Source organism: Crocodylus porosus, unplaced genomic scaffold (genome assembly GCF_001723895.1).
Source record: "Crocodylus porosus isolate Cpor-Errol unplaced genomic scaffold, CroPor_comp1, whole genome shotgun sequence".
Classification (NCBI taxonomy): Eukaryota; Metazoa; Chordata; order Crocodylia; family Crocodylidae; genus Crocodylus; species Crocodylus porosus.
Genome location: NW_017728932.1, coordinates 4,086,469 through 4,105,764, shown reverse-complemented (window position 1 = coordinate 4,105,764; position 19,296 = coordinate 4,086,469). Strand labels below are relative to the sequence as shown.

At 44.1% G+C, this 19,296-nt stretch overlaps 1 protein-coding gene across 2 annotated transcripts in view; it reads right to left on the bottom strand.

The window, feature by feature from the left end:
• LOC109317032 (protein spinster homolog 3-like) overlaps positions 1-19,296 on the bottom strand; it is a 43,456-nt gene that overhangs the window by 14,962 nt on the left and 9,198 nt on the right. For both annotated transcript variants that reach the window (XM_019545456.1, XM_019545455.1), the window contains exons 5-8: positions 18,087-18,153; positions 16,829-17,019; positions 14,751-14,903; positions 9,656-9,845 (exon numbers count right to left, since the gene is read on the bottom strand). In XM_019545456.1, the coding sequence (XP_019401001.1) occupies positions 9,656-9,845; positions 14,751-14,903; positions 16,829-17,019; positions 18,087-18,153 (601 nt within the window). The remainder of the gene's footprint in view (positions 1-9,655; positions 9,846-14,750; positions 14,904-16,828; positions 17,020-18,086; positions 18,154-19,296) is intronic.

Below are 19,296 nucleotides of genomic sequence, written 5' to 3'. Positions count from 1 at the left end.
GTGACCTCAAAGATGAACCTTTGACCTGACCTCTAAATGAAGTGAACAGAATGGCTCTTAACAGACAGGGGTCAAGTATTCCAGTAAGAAGGCTCTTCCCAGGAGGCGGACTCCAATAAGCAAGTGGCTCCTAGAGACAACCAACCTAGACTCCTTGGCTCACATCACTCTTAGGGTGCTGAGGGAATTGCCCAATTCATCACAGATGGAAGCCCAGCCATGTGAGAGGAGGGGTTGGACTCCTATAGTTCTCAGAGCTGTGGTCTTGGAAAGCATTAACCCTCTACCTGCCAATCCACTGAAGCATGTTTAATAATGCAAATAAAAACCAAGCAACGTGCAATTTTTACTCTTGTGGTGTATCAGAAATGACACTGCTTACCCTTCAAAGCTGCAAATTCTTGAAGGCAGCATTTGACTCTAGAGGCAGTGACTGAAGTCTTAAGTATAGGAGGCAAATTACAATTTACTTACAGGAATAGGTTCCAACAGTTAGCACCGTGGACTCCAGGATTCACACAGATTCACAGAAGTTTAGGGCTCAAAGGGACCTCATGAGATCACTGGATCCAGCCGCACTGCTCTGGGCAGGAAAGACTGCTGGGGTCAAATAATCCCAGGAAGGTGTGCGTCTAGCCTGCTTTTAAAGATCTCCGGAGTTGAAGTCACTTTCTGAGGCAAGTCATTTTAAGTTTGCTCAAGTCACAAAGGGAACCCATCAAGGGTTTGCCAAGAAGCAGGGATCTAACGCTAATCTCTGCTTCTTCTTTACAACCAACTCCTTTTTCTTCTGTGTTGTCTGTTTGTTCCATAAACTGGACTGATACCTCTTTCCCACTTTCTCCCTCTACAACCTGGACCCCAGTAGGGTTTCTGTCTCAAGGACTTCTACACAGAAGTGATTTCAATAGGCCAGAGGTGAGATTAGCTCACCTACATATGACTAGAACAGCTTGTATTAAAGCTGGTTTCACAAGACAAGCCAACAGAATGGCATCCATTGGCAACCAGCCCACGAAGAAAAGCCTCAAACTGGAAGAACTGCAGGGGGAAGACTTCAAGTTGCTGGGCTTGCATGAGAGTGGTATTAACTGATTCTTTTTTCAATCTTCCCACCACCAAAGGTAATTTTCATCCTTGATCCTCAATTCCTCATGGCACTAAGGGGCCTAGAACACATTTCTAGTCAGAGCTCATTTTGCGTATTAACAGGGATCTTTAGAAAAGCCAGTTTCAAGACAATGGAACCGGCTTTTTGCATTACTCTGTTGAAGCTTACACCTTGTTAGTTGCAGGAACAAATGTTTCAGCTTCCTGTAAATTCACCACACTTGCCTACCATTTTCCCAAAAGGCACAGTTGAATCCATTTGTGTATGAATAAAAACGCCAAGATAAAACCAGCATTACTGGTAAAGCCTGGAAGCTGCAAGGATTGGGACAAAGTGCATTTGTAACTCAGGTAAGAGATGACAAAGGTCAGGCCCATATTGGTGCTTTGAACATCAGTGTTTATGTCAAAGAGATGCTTTTTATTCTATTAAACATATAGCCATAGGCTTGCTTTTGCTAGTCTAATATCTGGTGGCTTAGCTATCCACATAAAAAATGCTGCCATTGTCCATTATCCAAAGGGTCAGCTTTTAGACTCCAGATGCTAGGTCTTGTGTCACTGAAGGTTTATTGTTCCAAGTGGATTGGGTACTTTGCATAACTTAGGGAGCCAGGGAAAGTTTGCAATCTAGCCAGGCATACAGATCTGAAAGGGGGCAGAAGCAGTTAGAAGATCTTTTTCTTCACTCAGTCCAAATTACTTCCATCTCATTTGCCTCTGAAGTCCAGCTGTTGTCACATAATTGTTGTTGGGGATGGACTCTAATCACAAAATTTAGATCTAATTTTGACTCCTTCCATGAGTGTCAGAGTCTTAAGGGTGACCCATTTGGTATGAGGGCCAGTTGCATTATTGGATCTGGGTTTGACTCCTAAACCATCCTTTTTCTGCTGAAAACCAGGAGCATGTGACAGCTTTATCTAGGACACAGGCTTATGTCATTTCAAGATTCTTCATGAAGCAGCTTTCTAATCTGCCTCAAGACTTCTAATGATAAACCCAAAATAGATGAATGAAACTTAGATCAACAGAACTGGTAGAGATTTGCAAGACAGTGGCTAATATTATTCACTTAATCCCTGGTTCAGTAAGTGTCAGTGCCTTGGGTTTATGTGCCTAGTCCAACCATCATGGAAGTCAAGGAGAGGCCACTTGAGCCAAGTGCCCTTGCCTTTGCACATGTTAGAATTTTGCAATTTCAGCTTTTGACCATTTGGGGTCTTTCATCCCATGAACTGCACAGAAATGCTTACATGTGCCAACCTTAGCTAATGAGCAAGTGACACATGCTTGCATTACAGCACTTTGGGCCAAAAAAATGAAACACATCTGTTACCATGAGTAGCAATAGCACAGAGCTCATCCTACTGCCAAGGCACCTGGCAATAACCACAAAATACCATGGACCTGTGCAAGCCATTGAGGACACTAGCCCTTTATTGCTTCATCCCAAAGCTACCACAGTCCAATTTCCCCATGGGCAGGCTCAACTAATTGTGTACCCGACACATACTTTCTTTCTCTTTTCACTGGTACCACAAAGACTCATATACAGCACTGTTCACTAAAGAACTCGATACCTCAGAAGCACTACAATTTGATGGAGCAGACAAGTACTGAAAGGGAAAGCGAGTATCCAGGACTGCCAGCTTGAACTTCAGTTGTGTAAATCTCATGAAAACTGCAGCAGCCTATAAGAAACATCACAAGTAAAAGCAAAGCATGGAGAAGGCAAAGAAAGAGGTAATTTCTGGGACCCCTGGAAGACAGTGACAGGTAGTTTGAATCCAACTAAAGGGGAAAACAAGTCCCAGACCTTGTCTATACTTACAAATGCCACTACTACAACCCTGACATAGCACGTTCCTAGCCACATACTTCTGCCAGGTCCATGCGGTGTGTGTGACAGCAAGGAGCAATTTTATCAACAGCTGAGAGTATGGCCCACAGCAAGTCATTATCCACATTTTACAGGCTGCAAAGGGCATTAACTGGTTAATACCACCTATCCCCCTTACAGTAGACTTTGTGATGCTGAGTATAAAGTAATTGAAGATACTAGCCTGAAAGGCAGCAGAGTAGGACAAAGCCTTATAAATGGCACAGGAATGTAAAAGCGGAGCACATTTATCATAGAAAGACAAACCGCACAATAGAAGTCTGTTAAAAATCCAAGTAAATATATACCTTCAAGCCTCCCACAGCACAAGACCTAGCTACTGAGAAAAGTGTCTAATTCATCTCAGGAAGCCAGGGAGAAACTGGGCCCAGAATGTTAAAAATGGTGGAAATTATGTGAACTGTGCTGGCTAAGCAAGTTTTCTAGCACATTGCTGCTAGGGCACTAGCCCTTTTGACTCATTAGAATTCAACTCTCGTAGTTTGTATCATGACTGAATTATTTCTCTTATTTCACCTCATATAAGGTGAAATAATTCAACTCTCTTTTGTTCTGAGAATCGTGCTGATTCTGCCTTAAGCTGTCAAAGTTCATTTTAAGGCTCTGCATGGATGATAGCTTTAGGTACAAGTGGAAAAATATTTCCCTAACCAGCTGCGGGTTGCAATATATAAAGCTGCAGATACATAGATATATCCACAAATACACATAGACAGGATATTTATCTATCTTAAAATTCAAATCGATGTTATATTTCACTTTATGGTATAATGCAGCATGTCATACTCTGTGTAAGCTCAGCCATCCAACTGCACTAAATGCTCTGTACTTAGTCTCTGCCCAAGACCAAGAGACTAGATCCTGCAAGTAATGTTTGCCCAGAGAAACCACCATGCATTATTTAAGGGCACCCTACTGTTTCAGCTATTCCCCAATGCAGTCTCAGACCTCTCAAGCCATTAGTCTAAATTTATATGGGGAATGGTTCCATTAAATCTACAGGCAATCACATTTGTTTGTGGCAAGTCAGACCTAATCCAATAATTAAGAGGACTTCTATACACCTTTGAATATCTGTCGCAGTAAAGAAAAAAACCCGAAGGAACATGCAGCTATTGTTTGGTTCATAGTCAACAACAGAATTCAACTGGTTTTAGAAGGATGAATGGTTAGATTCCAGAATAATGGTCCCATCTATTGCTATGAATGGGCTATCTCTATTCTTACCTGATACTCATGTAAAGGCCTAGATGCTGTTTTAGTGATCAACATTAAATGCAAGTAAAAAATGTTCTGCTCTAAGTCAGTCACATTTTAAAGCGCCTAATAATTCATCTGGCCTCCAAACTGACTAATAAATGTATTACAGCAGTTGCTTGTGAAACCAGAACACATCGGTTTGCCGCACATGATGGGCTAGATTTATCCATCCTGTAACAACCTAAGTCAAAGGAATTACACCAGGGATACATGTGATCCCCTATCTGTATGTCTTAATAAAGGTTCCAACCTTGCTAGGCATTGTTTTATGGCAACAGCTGTACTACAGTGTTTGGGGAAGTACTTTGTTTCACAGCACACTGAACTAAAGGAAATCTATCATCATCTTTGTCCTTTTAAAATTTCCCCTTATTAGATTCCAGCAATATGTCAACTCCTGTTGTCTATTTACTTCTGGTTGAGGGGAAATGGAAGAATATTTGACAACCCAGAGGATTCCAAGCCTCACAATTGTCTACAATGCAGAGGCTGCAGTTCAACTTGATATTAGGAGCTTTGAAGGAAAGGCCTTACTTCATCCTTGAGGGTCCTGGAAAAGAACTGAGTTGTGCTCCAATTGTCTGTCTTGCAGGGATTTTACATGAGCATACTCAAAATCTCAGTATTTTTTTCTCTGAATACATTCATAAATATGTTGAGGCAACCAGCTTGCTAGTTATGATGTCAGATGAAAAAATAAAGCAGGTGATGAAACGGCATCTGAGCTAAATCACTTCCAACAGCATAACTATGGAAGACATGTCAGACTACCCTTTAAACCAACTTTTTAAAAGATTAAATAGTGCCCCTTTCCTAATTGAGATGTGGATGAATCGCTTGGGCAAGAAACACATGTAAACCACAGATTTGCCACTGTCTGCTTTGGTACATGGGTACAGCCTGTAAAGTTTGCAAGGCAGTCTGCCACCACTGTGGTCATCATCTTTAAGATGAAAGGAAGGTACCTAAGAGGTCTGAGTAGGAGATGATCTTGCTGAATTGCAGCTGCTTTTATCAGAGTGGAGAGCAGCTGCAGATCGACTCAAAATTTGCCTTTAATTGAGCAAACTCCATTAACTCCAGAACTGTGCCAGACTGAAGATGAACCTAGCTTGAGTTAACCCTAAGAATAACCTGGCTCCCACTTAATCCCAATATTCAAAACATAAATATCAGTGCACTACAGAGGCAGAACTTGCTGCGTTGCAGCAATATTCATGCATCACCTTTAGAAATGCGGCAAACTGGCCTGCAGCAGCCCAGCTTGCCGCCTCACAAGGTCTCCGAGCGATTAGTGGGGTGTTCTCACCAATCAGGTGAGGGCAGGGGAGAGGTTTGCCCTAGCTCAACTGGAGGGCAAGGTGAAGAGCTGGACCTGAGAGGGGACTAACCCCCCCACCCCCGATTGCTCCATTTGCAGTCTAGGGGCGAAGCCCCCGAAGGGAATTAAGGAGCAGCGTGCCCAGTGCATGGGTGGCTGCATTGAGGGACGAAGGCAAGGAAGAGCTGGAAGGGTTGGCCAGCGGGGCAGGGCTTTTGCCCTGGAAGAGCCTGAAGACTTGTCACTGGATGGGGAGCAGCAAGCAGCCACGCCCCGCAGCCCTGTCTTGGTACACAGCTTGTGCACGGAGGGTCCAAGAGGGACCAAGACCCTGGGAGCCGCACAAGGTGGCTTGCATCTCCAACCCTTGGCACGAGGCCAGGCAGTCAGTGTACAGGCAGTGCACGGAGAGTCCGAGAGGGACCAAGACCCTGGGAGCCGCACAAGGTGGCTTGCATCTCCAACCCTTGGCACGAGGCCAGGCAGTCAGTGTACAGGCAGTGCACGGAGAGTCCGAGAGGGACCAAGACCCTGGGAGCTGTACGAAGTGTCTCAGGTCTCCAACCCCTGGCAGGAGGCCAGGCAGTTGGTGCACAGGTCGGTGCATGGAGAGTCCAGGAGCGGACCGAGACCCCGGAGCCACACAAGGCAGCTAGGGTCTCCAACCCCTGGCACAGGCCGGGTACATGATACACAATCAGCGCATGGAGGATCCAGGAGCAGACCGAGACCCTGGTGCCGCACCAGGCGGCTTGGGTCTCCAACCCCTGGCACAAGGCAGGGCCAATGGTGCAGAGAGCAGTGCACAGGTCCCCAAGCAGGCCGGAGGCCAGGAAAGCCCCAAAGCAGCTGAGGCTCCCCTGCCAAGGGGAGAGACACCTCACACTGGAAGACGAGGGGAGCCTCACCGGGCCCTTGGAGGAGTCGTGAGTTGCCTAGGAAGGGAATTTCTACAGGGAAGAAGGGTCTTTCTCCCGTGATGTGTAATTGGGATATTTAAGTTTGTTAAAGGGGCAGCTGGGGTATCTGGGGCTCCCCACCTCTCATCTAGGGCTCCTCCTTCTCCTGGGGCATTGCTATTGTTTATTTATTCCCCCTGGGCCTCATATTTTGTAAACCCTCCACCTCCTATTTTGTGAACTTGTGCCTCATGCTTTGTAGATTAGTATTTCACTAGAGTATAAGACTGCATGATGTTTATGGAGACCCTTTGTTTCCCAGATCCCTCACCTGCACCCAAAGTATTTGCATAGAGTCATGTGTGTGTGTGTATATTGCAGATAGTTCCCATATCTTTATTATATATGTTCCATTTTTAACTCTGATTATATATTAATACATTTGTATATAGTTAAGTCTTAAGATGTGTCCCCACTTTATAGGAGGAGGGAACTGTATGCAAAAGGCAGTTTCACCCCACAGAGCACCTGCCGGGCTAACATTCCCTTCAGTTGGAGAGGGGAGAACATAACTGAGTACTACCCGGGTTACAGAAAATTTACAGTTTTGGATAGTTATATCTATTTTACAAATAATTCCAAGCCAACCAACCAGAACCTCTTCTGAGACTGTGAAACACTCCATCAACTTGGTTACAACTTTATGGGAACAAACTTCCCAAGAGTAATTTTGCAGCAAAGAACTACTGAATAATATGGATAACAAAAGGAGAGAAACATCTTTTACCAGCTGCCACACTAGTTTCCACAGAAAGATTCCTGCCTATTTGAATGCATGCCTCAATTTTGATACGGCTCTATCAGCTGCACCCAGCCAACATGGCCTCCATCATTTATTTAGATCCAGAAGGCACTGCCTTTGGAAATTATGTGAAACATGCGGTTTTTTGCCTTGGTTACGGTCACATACACTGTGGTAGGGACAAGTTTGCTACCTTCAATGTGGCTGAATTAACTATGATGGCAAAGTCAGTTTCTCTGACAGCTTTTGCCACTGCTGAAAGCTTTGTTTCAGTGGGACCTTCAAGTCAAATGCACCAGCTGGCACTCCACCCTTATTCACACACCATTATGTCTTATGTCAGATATAGTTTAGAGACACAGACATAACAGGCACCAGGAAAGGGAACAAGTCAGATGGCTGTAAAGAATAAGAAACAGGTAAGAAGTACATAAAATTTTTTACAACCCACTGCTCATGCTTGATCCAGCCTTTCTAATACGCAACAAAGAGCCAATATAATCCAGAAAAGTTGGAGCATTTAAGAAACCCATTGACCCATTGTAGGCAGGGGTGGGGGCAAGGGAAGAAGGGAAAAGACAGACATTGAGACCATGGTGACCCACATCCTACTCTGAGATAGATTTAATTACTCAAGGAAGGATTCTACCAATATCCATTTAAAAAAGGAGTGGGTTTCAAAGAAGTTTTTATATCACCAGCCCTTTCAATGAGGTTTTTATACATAAAAAGCTTTTTTCTTCATTAGGATGTTCACCTCACAAAGCTTTGTCATCACTTGATGTCTCATAAGTGGTATGTAAGAGAAGGAGACAAACTCTTAAAAAAAAGAGTGGGTTTTCATGCTATCATCCCTAATTAAGGACAGGGAACAAAATGTGACTCTACAACATGCTGGCTGAATCATCTTAACTGTGGAAGTTAGTGGAATATGAAACCATGCTCATGTGCAATACTTTTATGTACAAAAGGTACTGGGGTGCAGGGAGGACTGCATGAGGATTTGAGAGTGATTCCTATAAAGGACAAGTACAAATTCTTGAGATAATTACACTCTGCTATGTGACTCTTCACACATTAATAAAAAAAATGATGTCATATTAAAGACCACATTTGGATTTGTGGGCCTGAAAAACCCATCAGTGCTGGATGGCCTTTCATGGAGAACATGCTCCTGAAGATTCAAAGAGGTTTTCCTTTAGCATAATGTTATTTTTAGAAGAGAAGGAGCTATGAAAGTACTCCTTTTGAATTGATGTGTTGATTACTATCATTAACTCTTCCTGGATCCTATTATTTATGTTAATACTGGTAATGGTGAATAAAAGATGCACTGGAAAAGGCTCGTAGTCTTTTCATGGGTACATTGAAGGCTAAATTATTCAGAAAGCAGGAACTGTGTTCATCTTACACTGCCAAGCACACAAATCTTGAAGTGTTCTGGGAGTAAACAGACACAAGAGCTGTAAATGCCAGAAGCCAGTCTATTAGAGCTTGCACCTCACTGCACCTGTGGAGGAAGGGACAGCCACACTTCACTCAACTAAAACATAATGGGTACTTGTACACATGACAGGGGTTTAGTTCCCCAAACCGAAATGCTGGGTTTTTAATTCCAACAATTAAAATCCCACTAATTCAACTTAGGAGCTTTCAGCACTGTTACAGTGAGGGGCCTGATCCTTCCTCCCTGCCCCTGCCACAAAGCCTGCCTGCATCTCCCATGGCAGGGGGGCGAGCTGCTGGTGGGCTGAGTGGCCCCTGGACTGAGGTGGGGGGGGGGCAGTTCTTCCTTCTGTGGCAGCAGCACCCTCCTGGGCTACCAGGGTGGGCTGACAGTGGGCAGGTACTGCCCCAGTTCAGGCAGCATCCATCTGCTAACTGCCCTGGGGGGCACCACTATGGTGGAGGGAAGGATCAAGACCCCCACATTTATATCATAAAAAACCCCCACACATGTACAACGTGATGCAATTAATTTGCAAACATCGACCAATTTTTGTCACGTGTCCAAACATCCAACGCAACCTTTTAGCACTTGTCCAAACTTATGGTGCCTGAATTTCTCATCATCATCTTCAGTACACTGGTTCAGTCTATGAAGTCTGCTACTCCCAGTCTGCAATACTTCCCCGTTCCATCAGGTACTTGCCTGCTCCAACTAAGAGGGAGGCATTACACTTTGAGGCCTCTAAGGTCCTTGGATTGCCCCTATGAAGTGCAGACCAATTTAGTGCTATGTGCTCAGGCATTAGCCACTGTAAGCAGGTAATGAAAAGGAACCAGTTCAGCCACAACGTCAACCCACCCACAATATCCTGCAAAGCAGTTTGTTGCGGACAGATGGTCTCATCACTTACGTAAGTAGCTATGATGTTTTCCTGGGCTACCATGATTGCCACGTAGAGGAATAGAGCAGAGATGAACATACTTATGGAGCAGAGAAGAGGGTCAGCTTTGGAGTTAATCTTCCTCCATCTTTTTGCAACTTCTGCCCCAGTGACGACTCCAAAAATTCCTGTCCCAACAGTAATTGCTCCAAATATTAAGCTGGTAGTAAAGGAAAGGGATGCGGTGAGTAGGGTATATTAAGGAAAAGATGTATTATTAGTGGTCAGTTAGTTGTGACACTAATCTTAGCAGGGTTATAGGAAAAAAATAATCCAATGTGGGCTCTGTTTTATCCAGGTATCCCAATCCCTTCTATCCAAGGCTACATTACTGAAGCATGCAAGTTACATTTCTGCTATTGATTCCTGCCCACTCAAAGCAGATGTTTTCCTGCAGAGCAGCTGTTAACATACCCCCACAGTAGAGATGGGGCTACTGGCCTCACAATCCACACCCTTGGAAGGGTTCTCATCACGCTGGAACATACTGGCATAAGAGTTGTAATCCTCAAGTGACCCATCTGGCCAGACTAACTTCTACTGCTGGAAACAGCTTTTACTTTTCAGAGCAGCTCGGAGTAGATTAAGTAACTATCCAACTGAAACTGCATGGAACATTTTCACAACACGGGATTTCAAATGCCACTCGGGTTCCTTTTGTAGGCCTGTAAGAGCTGACATCCTCATTAGAAATAGCCAGTACCCTCATCAAGAAAGCATGTACCCTCATTAGCTTCCTAAGGGGCTCCTTGCCCCTCAACATCCCCACAGTCCCAAATGAGATTCCAGTGACAAAGCAAGACAAGACTATGGAGTCACTGTTGAACACATCATGAACTTCTTCATCTGAGTGGAAACAGGAGAGGAGAGTTCTGAGAACATGAATCTTTAAATATATTTTAACAAGGTCTATAGCTTTATGCTGAACCCTACTTTTTCAGTTCTCCTTAACTCTAGGGCTAAGTACAGATAGTCAAAAAGCCTGAGACTGAATCAATTCAATCTTCACAGATTAGTCTAAGCTGCATAGACTGAACTGATAAGCAAGGGCAATGACAAATGTGGATAAAAAACAAAACAAAAATGCTTTTTCCTGGAAGCAGCAGTGCATTAGTGTGACCCAACTCTGCAGCATTTGTATAGAATGGGCACTTCAACGGGGCTTTTTTGGTAATTGTATTTAATAGCTGATTGAATAGCTAAGGTGTTCAATCTCTATGGATGTTGGTGCAACTAAGGTGCTGTCTCTTCTGGGCATGTGCTGGGCTCAGTGTGGAAGCGCACCGAGTTTAAAGTAAAGCAACATTTTTTTTCCCACATCTGCAAGCAGCCTAAGTGAACAGACATTCATTTTTGATTCTGGAAATGCAGCCACATGCCTGCAGTGGCCCAGGCCAGAAGCCGGGGGGTGCTACAGCACACCTCCCTGCTCAGCTGGAGCAGACAGTTTGGGGCAAGGCTAGCTCACCCACCCTGCAAGGGGTGGGGTTTGCAGGGGAAATGCAAAGCATACTGGCATGATGGAAGACTGCCAGTTAACTTGAATCGGGGGGATCTGAGACAGAAGTTCAATAAACCAATTTAACCTAAATCAGTTAAGTCTGATACTACATCCACCCAGGTTTATCTTAAACCAGTTTCAGCCATTTTGCAAGCAGCTTATGTGCACTGGACTTCTGTTGTGTTATAGATCTGAACTGGTTTATGCGTAATTTCTATCCCTAGCCCAGGGCAGGGGCAACTGCATTTGTAGTGATCAAACTGTGATGCAGTGTACTGGCTCTTCCAGTGCCTCCTGGATAACTGGACATTATCACTTCACTACTTCACTGTAGAATTAGTAGGAAAAATAATCCAATGGCATTAGGCAAAGCATAAGGTTACTACAAGTTCACCACCCTCAATCCTCTAATCTATAACTAGTAATAATTCTTGTAGTATCCACAGAACCAGCAAATCTTTTAGAAACATCTCTGCCAGGTAGAACCAAGTTTGAAATTAGAAGCAGCCTAGCATTAGTCCATCAGAGGGCACAACAAAATATGCAGAGAGAAAGAAATACAGAAGCTAAGCTCTGGAGAGAGAATTTTCTTCTTAAGGTTGCCCGGGGGTCTTAAACATCTGAGAACCCCAAGTACTTGTCTGATCTGTGCAAAGGTCTCTGTGTGAAGACCTGCACATAAACTGCATGGTATCTAAAGGGCTGAGTCAGCTATGCTGCAGGTTGAATTTTTGTTTCCAGGGAGCCTAGGTGCTGCAAGACTGATCCTTAAGCAAGAGTCATCCCCTCTGGCTGTTAAACAGCTTCAGACACACTTAAAATATCACTGGGGAAATCCAGGAATGTGCAGCACCCTGAAAATCCCAGCACTAGCAGATGTAAATCTGATATTTCCCTTTACGCCACTCCACCAAAAAACATCTATAACCAGCTATAAGAGGTCCTTGGCATTAGCTCCCATGACAGTTTAAAAAAAGACAATAAAACCCTAGCATATGATGCAGTACATGAGATAAGAGTAAATGTCACGCCGTCTTTTACTTCGATGAAGGTAGCATTTACTTTAATATCATTATCATCAAACCATCCAAAATGCAAGTTAGAAGATAAAACTGCATCTTACGCTTGGAACAGAACAAGCAAAATAGGACTAGCATCTGAGCAAAACAAGTTCCTCAGAAATAGTCACTAGTAGAGGAGATACGGTGGGTACCTGCAGGTGACAATTCATGAACTCTCACATCAGTGTGCCTATTATCTGAAACTGGGCAGGTTTTTCCAGGCTGGACTTCACTACCCAAGCCTGTCCTAGGATTGGCCAGTGCAAAAATAGTTATGTACTGAAGTTCTGATCTGCTGCCACCATCTCCTGGTGAAGTAGCCAGTAAACTGTCCAATACCTCCAGCTCTGAGTTCAGAGCCTGTCAGCCTGCTTAAATATAGCTTCCCCTAGTCTCTCCATGCTACCCAAGGAGATAAACAAAGCTCTTCTGGTTTGTTTTTCCTCTATATTCTGAACCCTTCTTTCCCACCATGAGGATAAAAAACATGGCAATCCGCTGCCCCTCAAAATACCCTGAAAACGGAGGAATTTATGACCACATGCACAGAGAATGGACATTCAGTGTGTAGATGTTGGGAAGTATTTGAGTGCTTGCTGCATCTAAGAGCTGTACTAAGCATACTTTACTACTCTCAGTGTAGCAGGCTGAGAAAGTTTTCCTCCATGCAGAGGGCAAGAGGCTTGCAAGGATGTCAAAAATCAATGAAAAGCCAGACAAGAATTACATCAGGACCCTCTTTTCTGCAGGTCCCTTGCTACGATATGTAGCTGCAGAGCCTTTGCCTCCTTTTGACACCACACATAATTTTCTAAAAGGTACCAGATATTTTACCTATATATCAATATCTGTACCTGACTATTCCTCTCTAGCACAGTTCTGCCCATAGATAAGTTACTGACTGATAGAAGCTACCCAATTTTGAGGCAGAGTGCTAGGATGCTGTGCCAGATGGCTCAGACCTGTTACCGTGACTCCAGTCTCAAACCTGGCCACTTGGTAACAGGTTCAGATTCAATAACCTCTGTTCCTTTCTCACTGCTGTGGTATCATCAGATGGGGGCTCAATTCCCCTCAACTTTGACAATGAATCTTGTGCTCAGGTTCATCTTTACTTAGTAATCTTTTACCAGAACATTTAGATGACTTCCCCCTTCTTCCCACATCTCGCACATATCTTGTGGTTTGTGGTTTTTTTGTGACAATATCATTTTAGGTTTGTAACAAGTATGTGATCAAGTTTTCCTACTCACTTTTAACGTCCATCTAGCGTAAAGAAATTAGTCTCTTTCCAGAGACAAAAGAACATAATGAAGGATGAGCCATGCAGGTATGCTGAGGCTGCTGCAAATGGACTATCAAGAACTTGCAGCTTGTGAAGGTTGCAAGTCACCTGGGAGATGCAAGTTACCTGCAAACTACTTGGTAGATAGACTGGAAGAACCACCACTAGACAAGCCAAGAAGACTTTTTGGATATGGATGGGGAAACTAGTTTAACTTTCTGTGTGAGGACACAGAAAGACAGCAAGACTGGAACCTGAGACAAAGAAAAGAGACTGGAGCATACTGCTACAAGAAGCTGTTTCTTCAAATACAGGGTGACTCAACTGAGCTTTCCCCTTTCTTCTCCCCTACACACAGAGCAGGTTTTGCTGCAGAACACTGGGCCCCTTCCCTTGAGGCCAGGCCCAAGTGGGGCTTCCACAACGCAACAAACCTAGCCAAGATAGACGAGATGTGAGTGTAGGCTTTTCTTTACTGTTTACCCAAATGTCCCTGAATACTGTATTTCAGCTATACAGTGCTTCATTTTGACAAGATTTACGAGTTGCTGCAAAAATCTGATGGTTGCACAGCTCCTGTTAGAGTTACATCTCCAACCAATGCTGGAGCTCTTTTGGACCTACTAGCAGAAGCCACTAAGAAACAGGGTGCCAAGAGATCCAGTTTTTCAGTAGCAGCCCTATGCAGCTTTCCACTGCTGAAGAGTGAGGGTCCAGGGTCAAGCACTGAAAAAATAAACACTCCCAAAGGGTCTATGAAGGAGGGAAGCACAGCCCATCACGTGGTGGTGACAGTTATCCATTCTATGGGGGCAGGTGACTTTCACGTATGTATCTAGGAGGTCAAGGGAGCTCTCAAACTTGGACCTTCTTTTCCATTAGCTAGGCCTTTCTCCACAGACTGAAAAGCTACAGTGTAAACTGCCTTTTTTGAAGGACTAGTAGCATCTCACCAGGTAAATGAACCTTCAAGAAAAGGGCACCAGCTCATTTACAGTATGAATCTAAAGCAATAAACTCACAGCATTCCTTAAGGTGATCATAGCATTCCTCAGTGATCTCTTTTAATACCAGTACCTTATACCTTCTCCATAACTGCTCACAGCCCAACCCTAGCCTTTTCTTAGAAAGAGAGCCCCTGGCCACCATTGGGATTAAGAAATACACCGTGTTCTTGCATACATTTTCTATAGCTTTCAAGAATGAAGCACACCTCACCTGTTGGAGGACCTGCATGGCTCCTCAAGGCATGGAGAGACAATGCCATGGAGGAGTTCAGCCCTGTATAGAAACACCGGCATCCAGAATCCCAGGACTCCGGTCACAAATGCCACAGCTGTAAAACCCAACGTGGACCAGATGAAACTCCGGCTGCCAGATCAGGAGAAACAAGTATCAGAGTTTTGAGAAATACTTTGAGCAAAAGGATGTTATTTCAGGAAGCATAAAAATCATGATCACAAAAAACTATGATGAGAACAGACGCTATACTCAGACCAAGTAGGACAGCATCAGCAGTAGTGTGACCTACTGATTCCTTAATGTGAAAGCTCAACTTTAGCCTCTTGTATATTTTATGGCCAAGATTTATTAAGGCAGTTACAGGTAGGCTTTGAAAGCAAAACTACAATGTCAGCATGCTGCCAGGTCATTAAGTTCTTTGCCACAATTTGAAAACTGTACAAGCGAGCTTCCTACAAGTCAACAGTGCCACCCTGTGGACGGCCATTCTGTTTTTTAGCCCTGTGCTAAAGCTGAAGCGGTGAGCACGTCGTGGCACGGCTGCACAACTGCTCCACAAATGCACTTCCTCATTCTGCAAATTCTGGCCACAATGCCATGAAGCAGTGTAACAGGGTATATAACATCGTATGAGATTGCCCAAAACCTGCTGATGCAACACAGCTTAGGAAGAACCCACAAGGACAGCATCATGAAAGGGGTTATCGGCACAGGGCCTATGCAGAACTCAACAGCATGTTAGTTACTATTAAGGACACAAGTGAGATCCAGATTTCCTTCTGGCCCTGTTTTGCTGATGCTTTCAGACCCATCTTCCTCTGGGCACTTTTCAGAGATGGCTGTTTGGTGGTAAAAAAAAACAGGCTGGGCATTCCCAAGGCTGTGCGTACAGGTAACTGGGAGCTGCAATTATTTACTACCTCTTGGAGCCTCTCACATGAACAAATGCCCAGGAAGAAGTGTAGTCAAGGGCAAACCTTGCTTCTGTCAGATATGCAGGGCAGGAAATGCCTTCTACTCTGCAAAGGCTGTTGTTAAACCATCATTACAAGGAACATGCTATTCCTGCCAGTACAGAACAGGAGAAATCAGATGGGTTGCCGCCCAACATAACAATTGGATTGGTGCTGCCATCTCCCTCAGTCCTCACCCTAGGGTACATATTATCAACTGGAAGTACGCTTGGAAGTCAGCCTTGGAAGATTTCAGCAACTGGCACTCACCTGATGATTATCTGTGTTTGATATTATCACCGTGTTGTGTTATGGGAAGGCCTCATCATGCAAGGTGTTATACAAAGAGAACAAGACAGTCCTTGCCCTTTGAGCCCTCAGTCGAAAAGCAGAGACAGGGCAGCACAAAGCAGCAGTATATTCATCCTAATCTGCAGGTGTTTCACTGACCCTGGCTTAGTTACAAAGCCCCATTACTCTCCGATAGCTCATTTATCTGAAACTTCAATAGCAGACAGAAAGCGGGGTAGATTTGCATCATACAGACTTAGAAGAGTTGCTTCTGTCTAGGCAGTGCAAGTCTGGTAGGACTTTGTCCATGAAACCTGTGCTGCTGCAGCTTTGTGGTACATGAGCTGGTGCAGGTAAGTCTACACTCTGTATTCTACCTGCAATCGTGGGGCAGATATCACCTATAAATTAGAGGCCCAGTTTGGTGGCAGATTTGGATCAGGATTTAAACTGCATCCACAACAGGGCTTGGATTGAGTCAGGCCTATTTTTAAGTTAGAACAAGAGGGGAACCAGGCATTTGCCTTCTCTATCCCCAGATGCTAGCAGCTTTGCCTCTTCCTTTCCACATAAGTAGGGAGAAACAGTCACTCCTCGATCTCATTTGTAGTGCCCCAGTAATTAAGAAAGCAGGGAAATTAATTATGAGGGCTTCAGGCAACCTACATACCCTGCAGCATATACTATAGTACTCAAGTACAGAACAAATGCTTGTGGGACACAACTGCCATCTGGATCCAGAATCACACTGCCTACTGGTTTAACAACTATTTTGGGCTATAAGCAATATTTGCAACTATGATTACCTACTTCTTGCCAAGTGATTTGACATCTTTGCACCAGGTTGTGTGGGCAGTGCTGTGTGGTTCATGCTCCTTGGCTGCTACCTGGGTTGTGTCGGTGATGCTTTGCCCTCCAAAACCTTTAGCTGTTCTCTGGGTTGTGTTAGGGATTAGCAGAATGACAAAAACCAGTGCCAACCCTCCCATGCAAGGTGTTATCTGTAGAGACAAGACTGAAGGTCATGAATGCTGTTCTCCTTACATTGAAGAGCAGGTAATAGTCAGAAGTCTTACTGTTAAACATGTATATGCGAGGACCTGCAGCGAGGCCTAGAAGAGACCTTATTTGTTTTCTCTAGGCTAATGGGGGCCAACCTTTTTGGCAGGTGTACCGCAAACTAAGCCTCACACCCCAACATGAGTGCCACTCCTATCCTCTTTCCAGTCTGCTGCTCTGCTTTCTGCTCCCTGCCCCTTCTTGATCTGCTACGTGGCAAACATGGAGGCTGCCCATTCCACTTGTGGCACGTGTGTCACAGGTTGGTTACCCCTGCTGTACGTCACCATGCAACTATAGGACAAGATTTTGTTGTGAGGAAGTGCAGTACACTGGCATGCCCTCACATGTTCTTGCACGAATCCACCAATGGTCTCCCATAGTTCTGTGGGAAAAATGCAGAGAAAGTTCCCCACTGTGCAGAGCAGCCAGTTTTGCATGAGGGGTGGCACCCAGCCAAGCAGTCATCTCAGTACTGATGCTTCTACTCCTGCAAGTACCTTGAAGGTAGACAACTCACTTTGCTTGGGAGGCAGCATAACCAGGAAAGTGGGGACCAACCTTTTTGGCACATGTACCATAAGCTAGCCCTGCACCCTCCAACTACCACTCTGATCCCCTTCCTCTGCCCAAGCTACTGCTCTACCCGCTCTTCTGCTTTCTGCTTCTTGTCCTACTTGTCACTGTGTTTCCTGTCCCTGCCTTGATATGCTGTGTGCTATATGCAGAGACTGCCTGTGCCACTTGTGGTATTCAAGCTGCATGTAGGTCACCCTTGATCTAAAAAATTAGATTTCTGCTCCTAAAGATCAGGGCACCTGACTGCTGGAAGCAGCTGTCACTCATTCCCTGTGGCTGCTGACTTGCCTTGTAAGCAAGCTAGGAGACTCAAAATTCATTACACAGATTCAGTCAAGACTGAAATTTTACAAGGAATAGATCAGATCCCAGGGGAAAGTGGAGAAGGGGTGAAGGGGGAAAAAAACAATATAAAAAAGCAGACACTCACTCTGAATGCCCAATGCCAGTGGCCAGCAGCTTGTGTCACACTAGATGCCAAAATATAACCAAAGCCACTGTAAAAGAAAAACAATACATTAAGATTTCTGTGCAGTGTCCATTCATGCACTAGAAGACCGACCCTTAGCAGAGGGATTTTTATTGAGGTGCACACTGGAAGATTTTGTGATAGTTTCTTCTCCATGGTAATTTAATTGTACTTCCCGTTAGAAGCTAACAGTGCTCAAACAGACTGTGATGACAATGTCCAAATCAGGTCTATACTAGGACTTTTTCTACCACAAATAGGTCATTAATATCCATGTTGTTGAATCAGAAATGCTTAGCACACCTTTCCTTATTCCCACAGGCACAGACTGGGAAGCAAATGAGTTTGTGGGGAATGCTTAGAAAGGGTCCAAAAAAATAAGAGAAAGCTGTTACTTCAGTGCCCCAATTCCATAAACGCTTAAAAGTCAAATGCACTGTACCTCTGCCTGGGCCCACCCTTCTTCATGAAGATGATTGTAAATGAAAGGAACCCAAAGTTAGAAAACAGCATCGGAAAGAAAGTATTCTTCAGTCTATCTCACTGAATTTATATTCATAGGGAATATACATGTTTATTCTATTAGGACAAACCCAGGCATCCAGACACAAGCAGGGACCTGCAGTAAATCTTACAGTCCATTTACAAAAGCCAGATGAATTATACTATGTGTAGACTCCTTTATCTTAAACTGGGAGCCTGGGTTCCAGTGTGACCTGCAACTAACAAGCATGCTTTTTTTCCCTATGGATTTTATTGCAAGTGAAAACTAATCTCAAGTGTTTCTGTTCTTCAAGAGCAAGTACTTTAATTAAAAAAAAGTTTCCTGACAACTGAGAAGAAAACTTTGTTTCTTGTTTCTGAGAAGAAAACCTAGCTTTCACCTATCTAAAAAGATATATATGTATGTTAAGACTTTCCCAACTAATGGGGGCCTGCCCATGCACAACATTAGTGTTTAAGTTTTCCAAAATGAACACAAAACTCCATTAAAATTATAAAAGGTGTGACTTAAATTATGTACTTTAACATAATTATGGAAATCCTAGCCAATTATTTTTGGGTGTTGGCCTACCGTGAAGGAGTCAGAATAAAGGTATAGGCTCAGTTGGACATAATCAAGGCTAAAAAGGATGCTGTATGAGAGTCCTGACCTGAAAAAATCCCATAA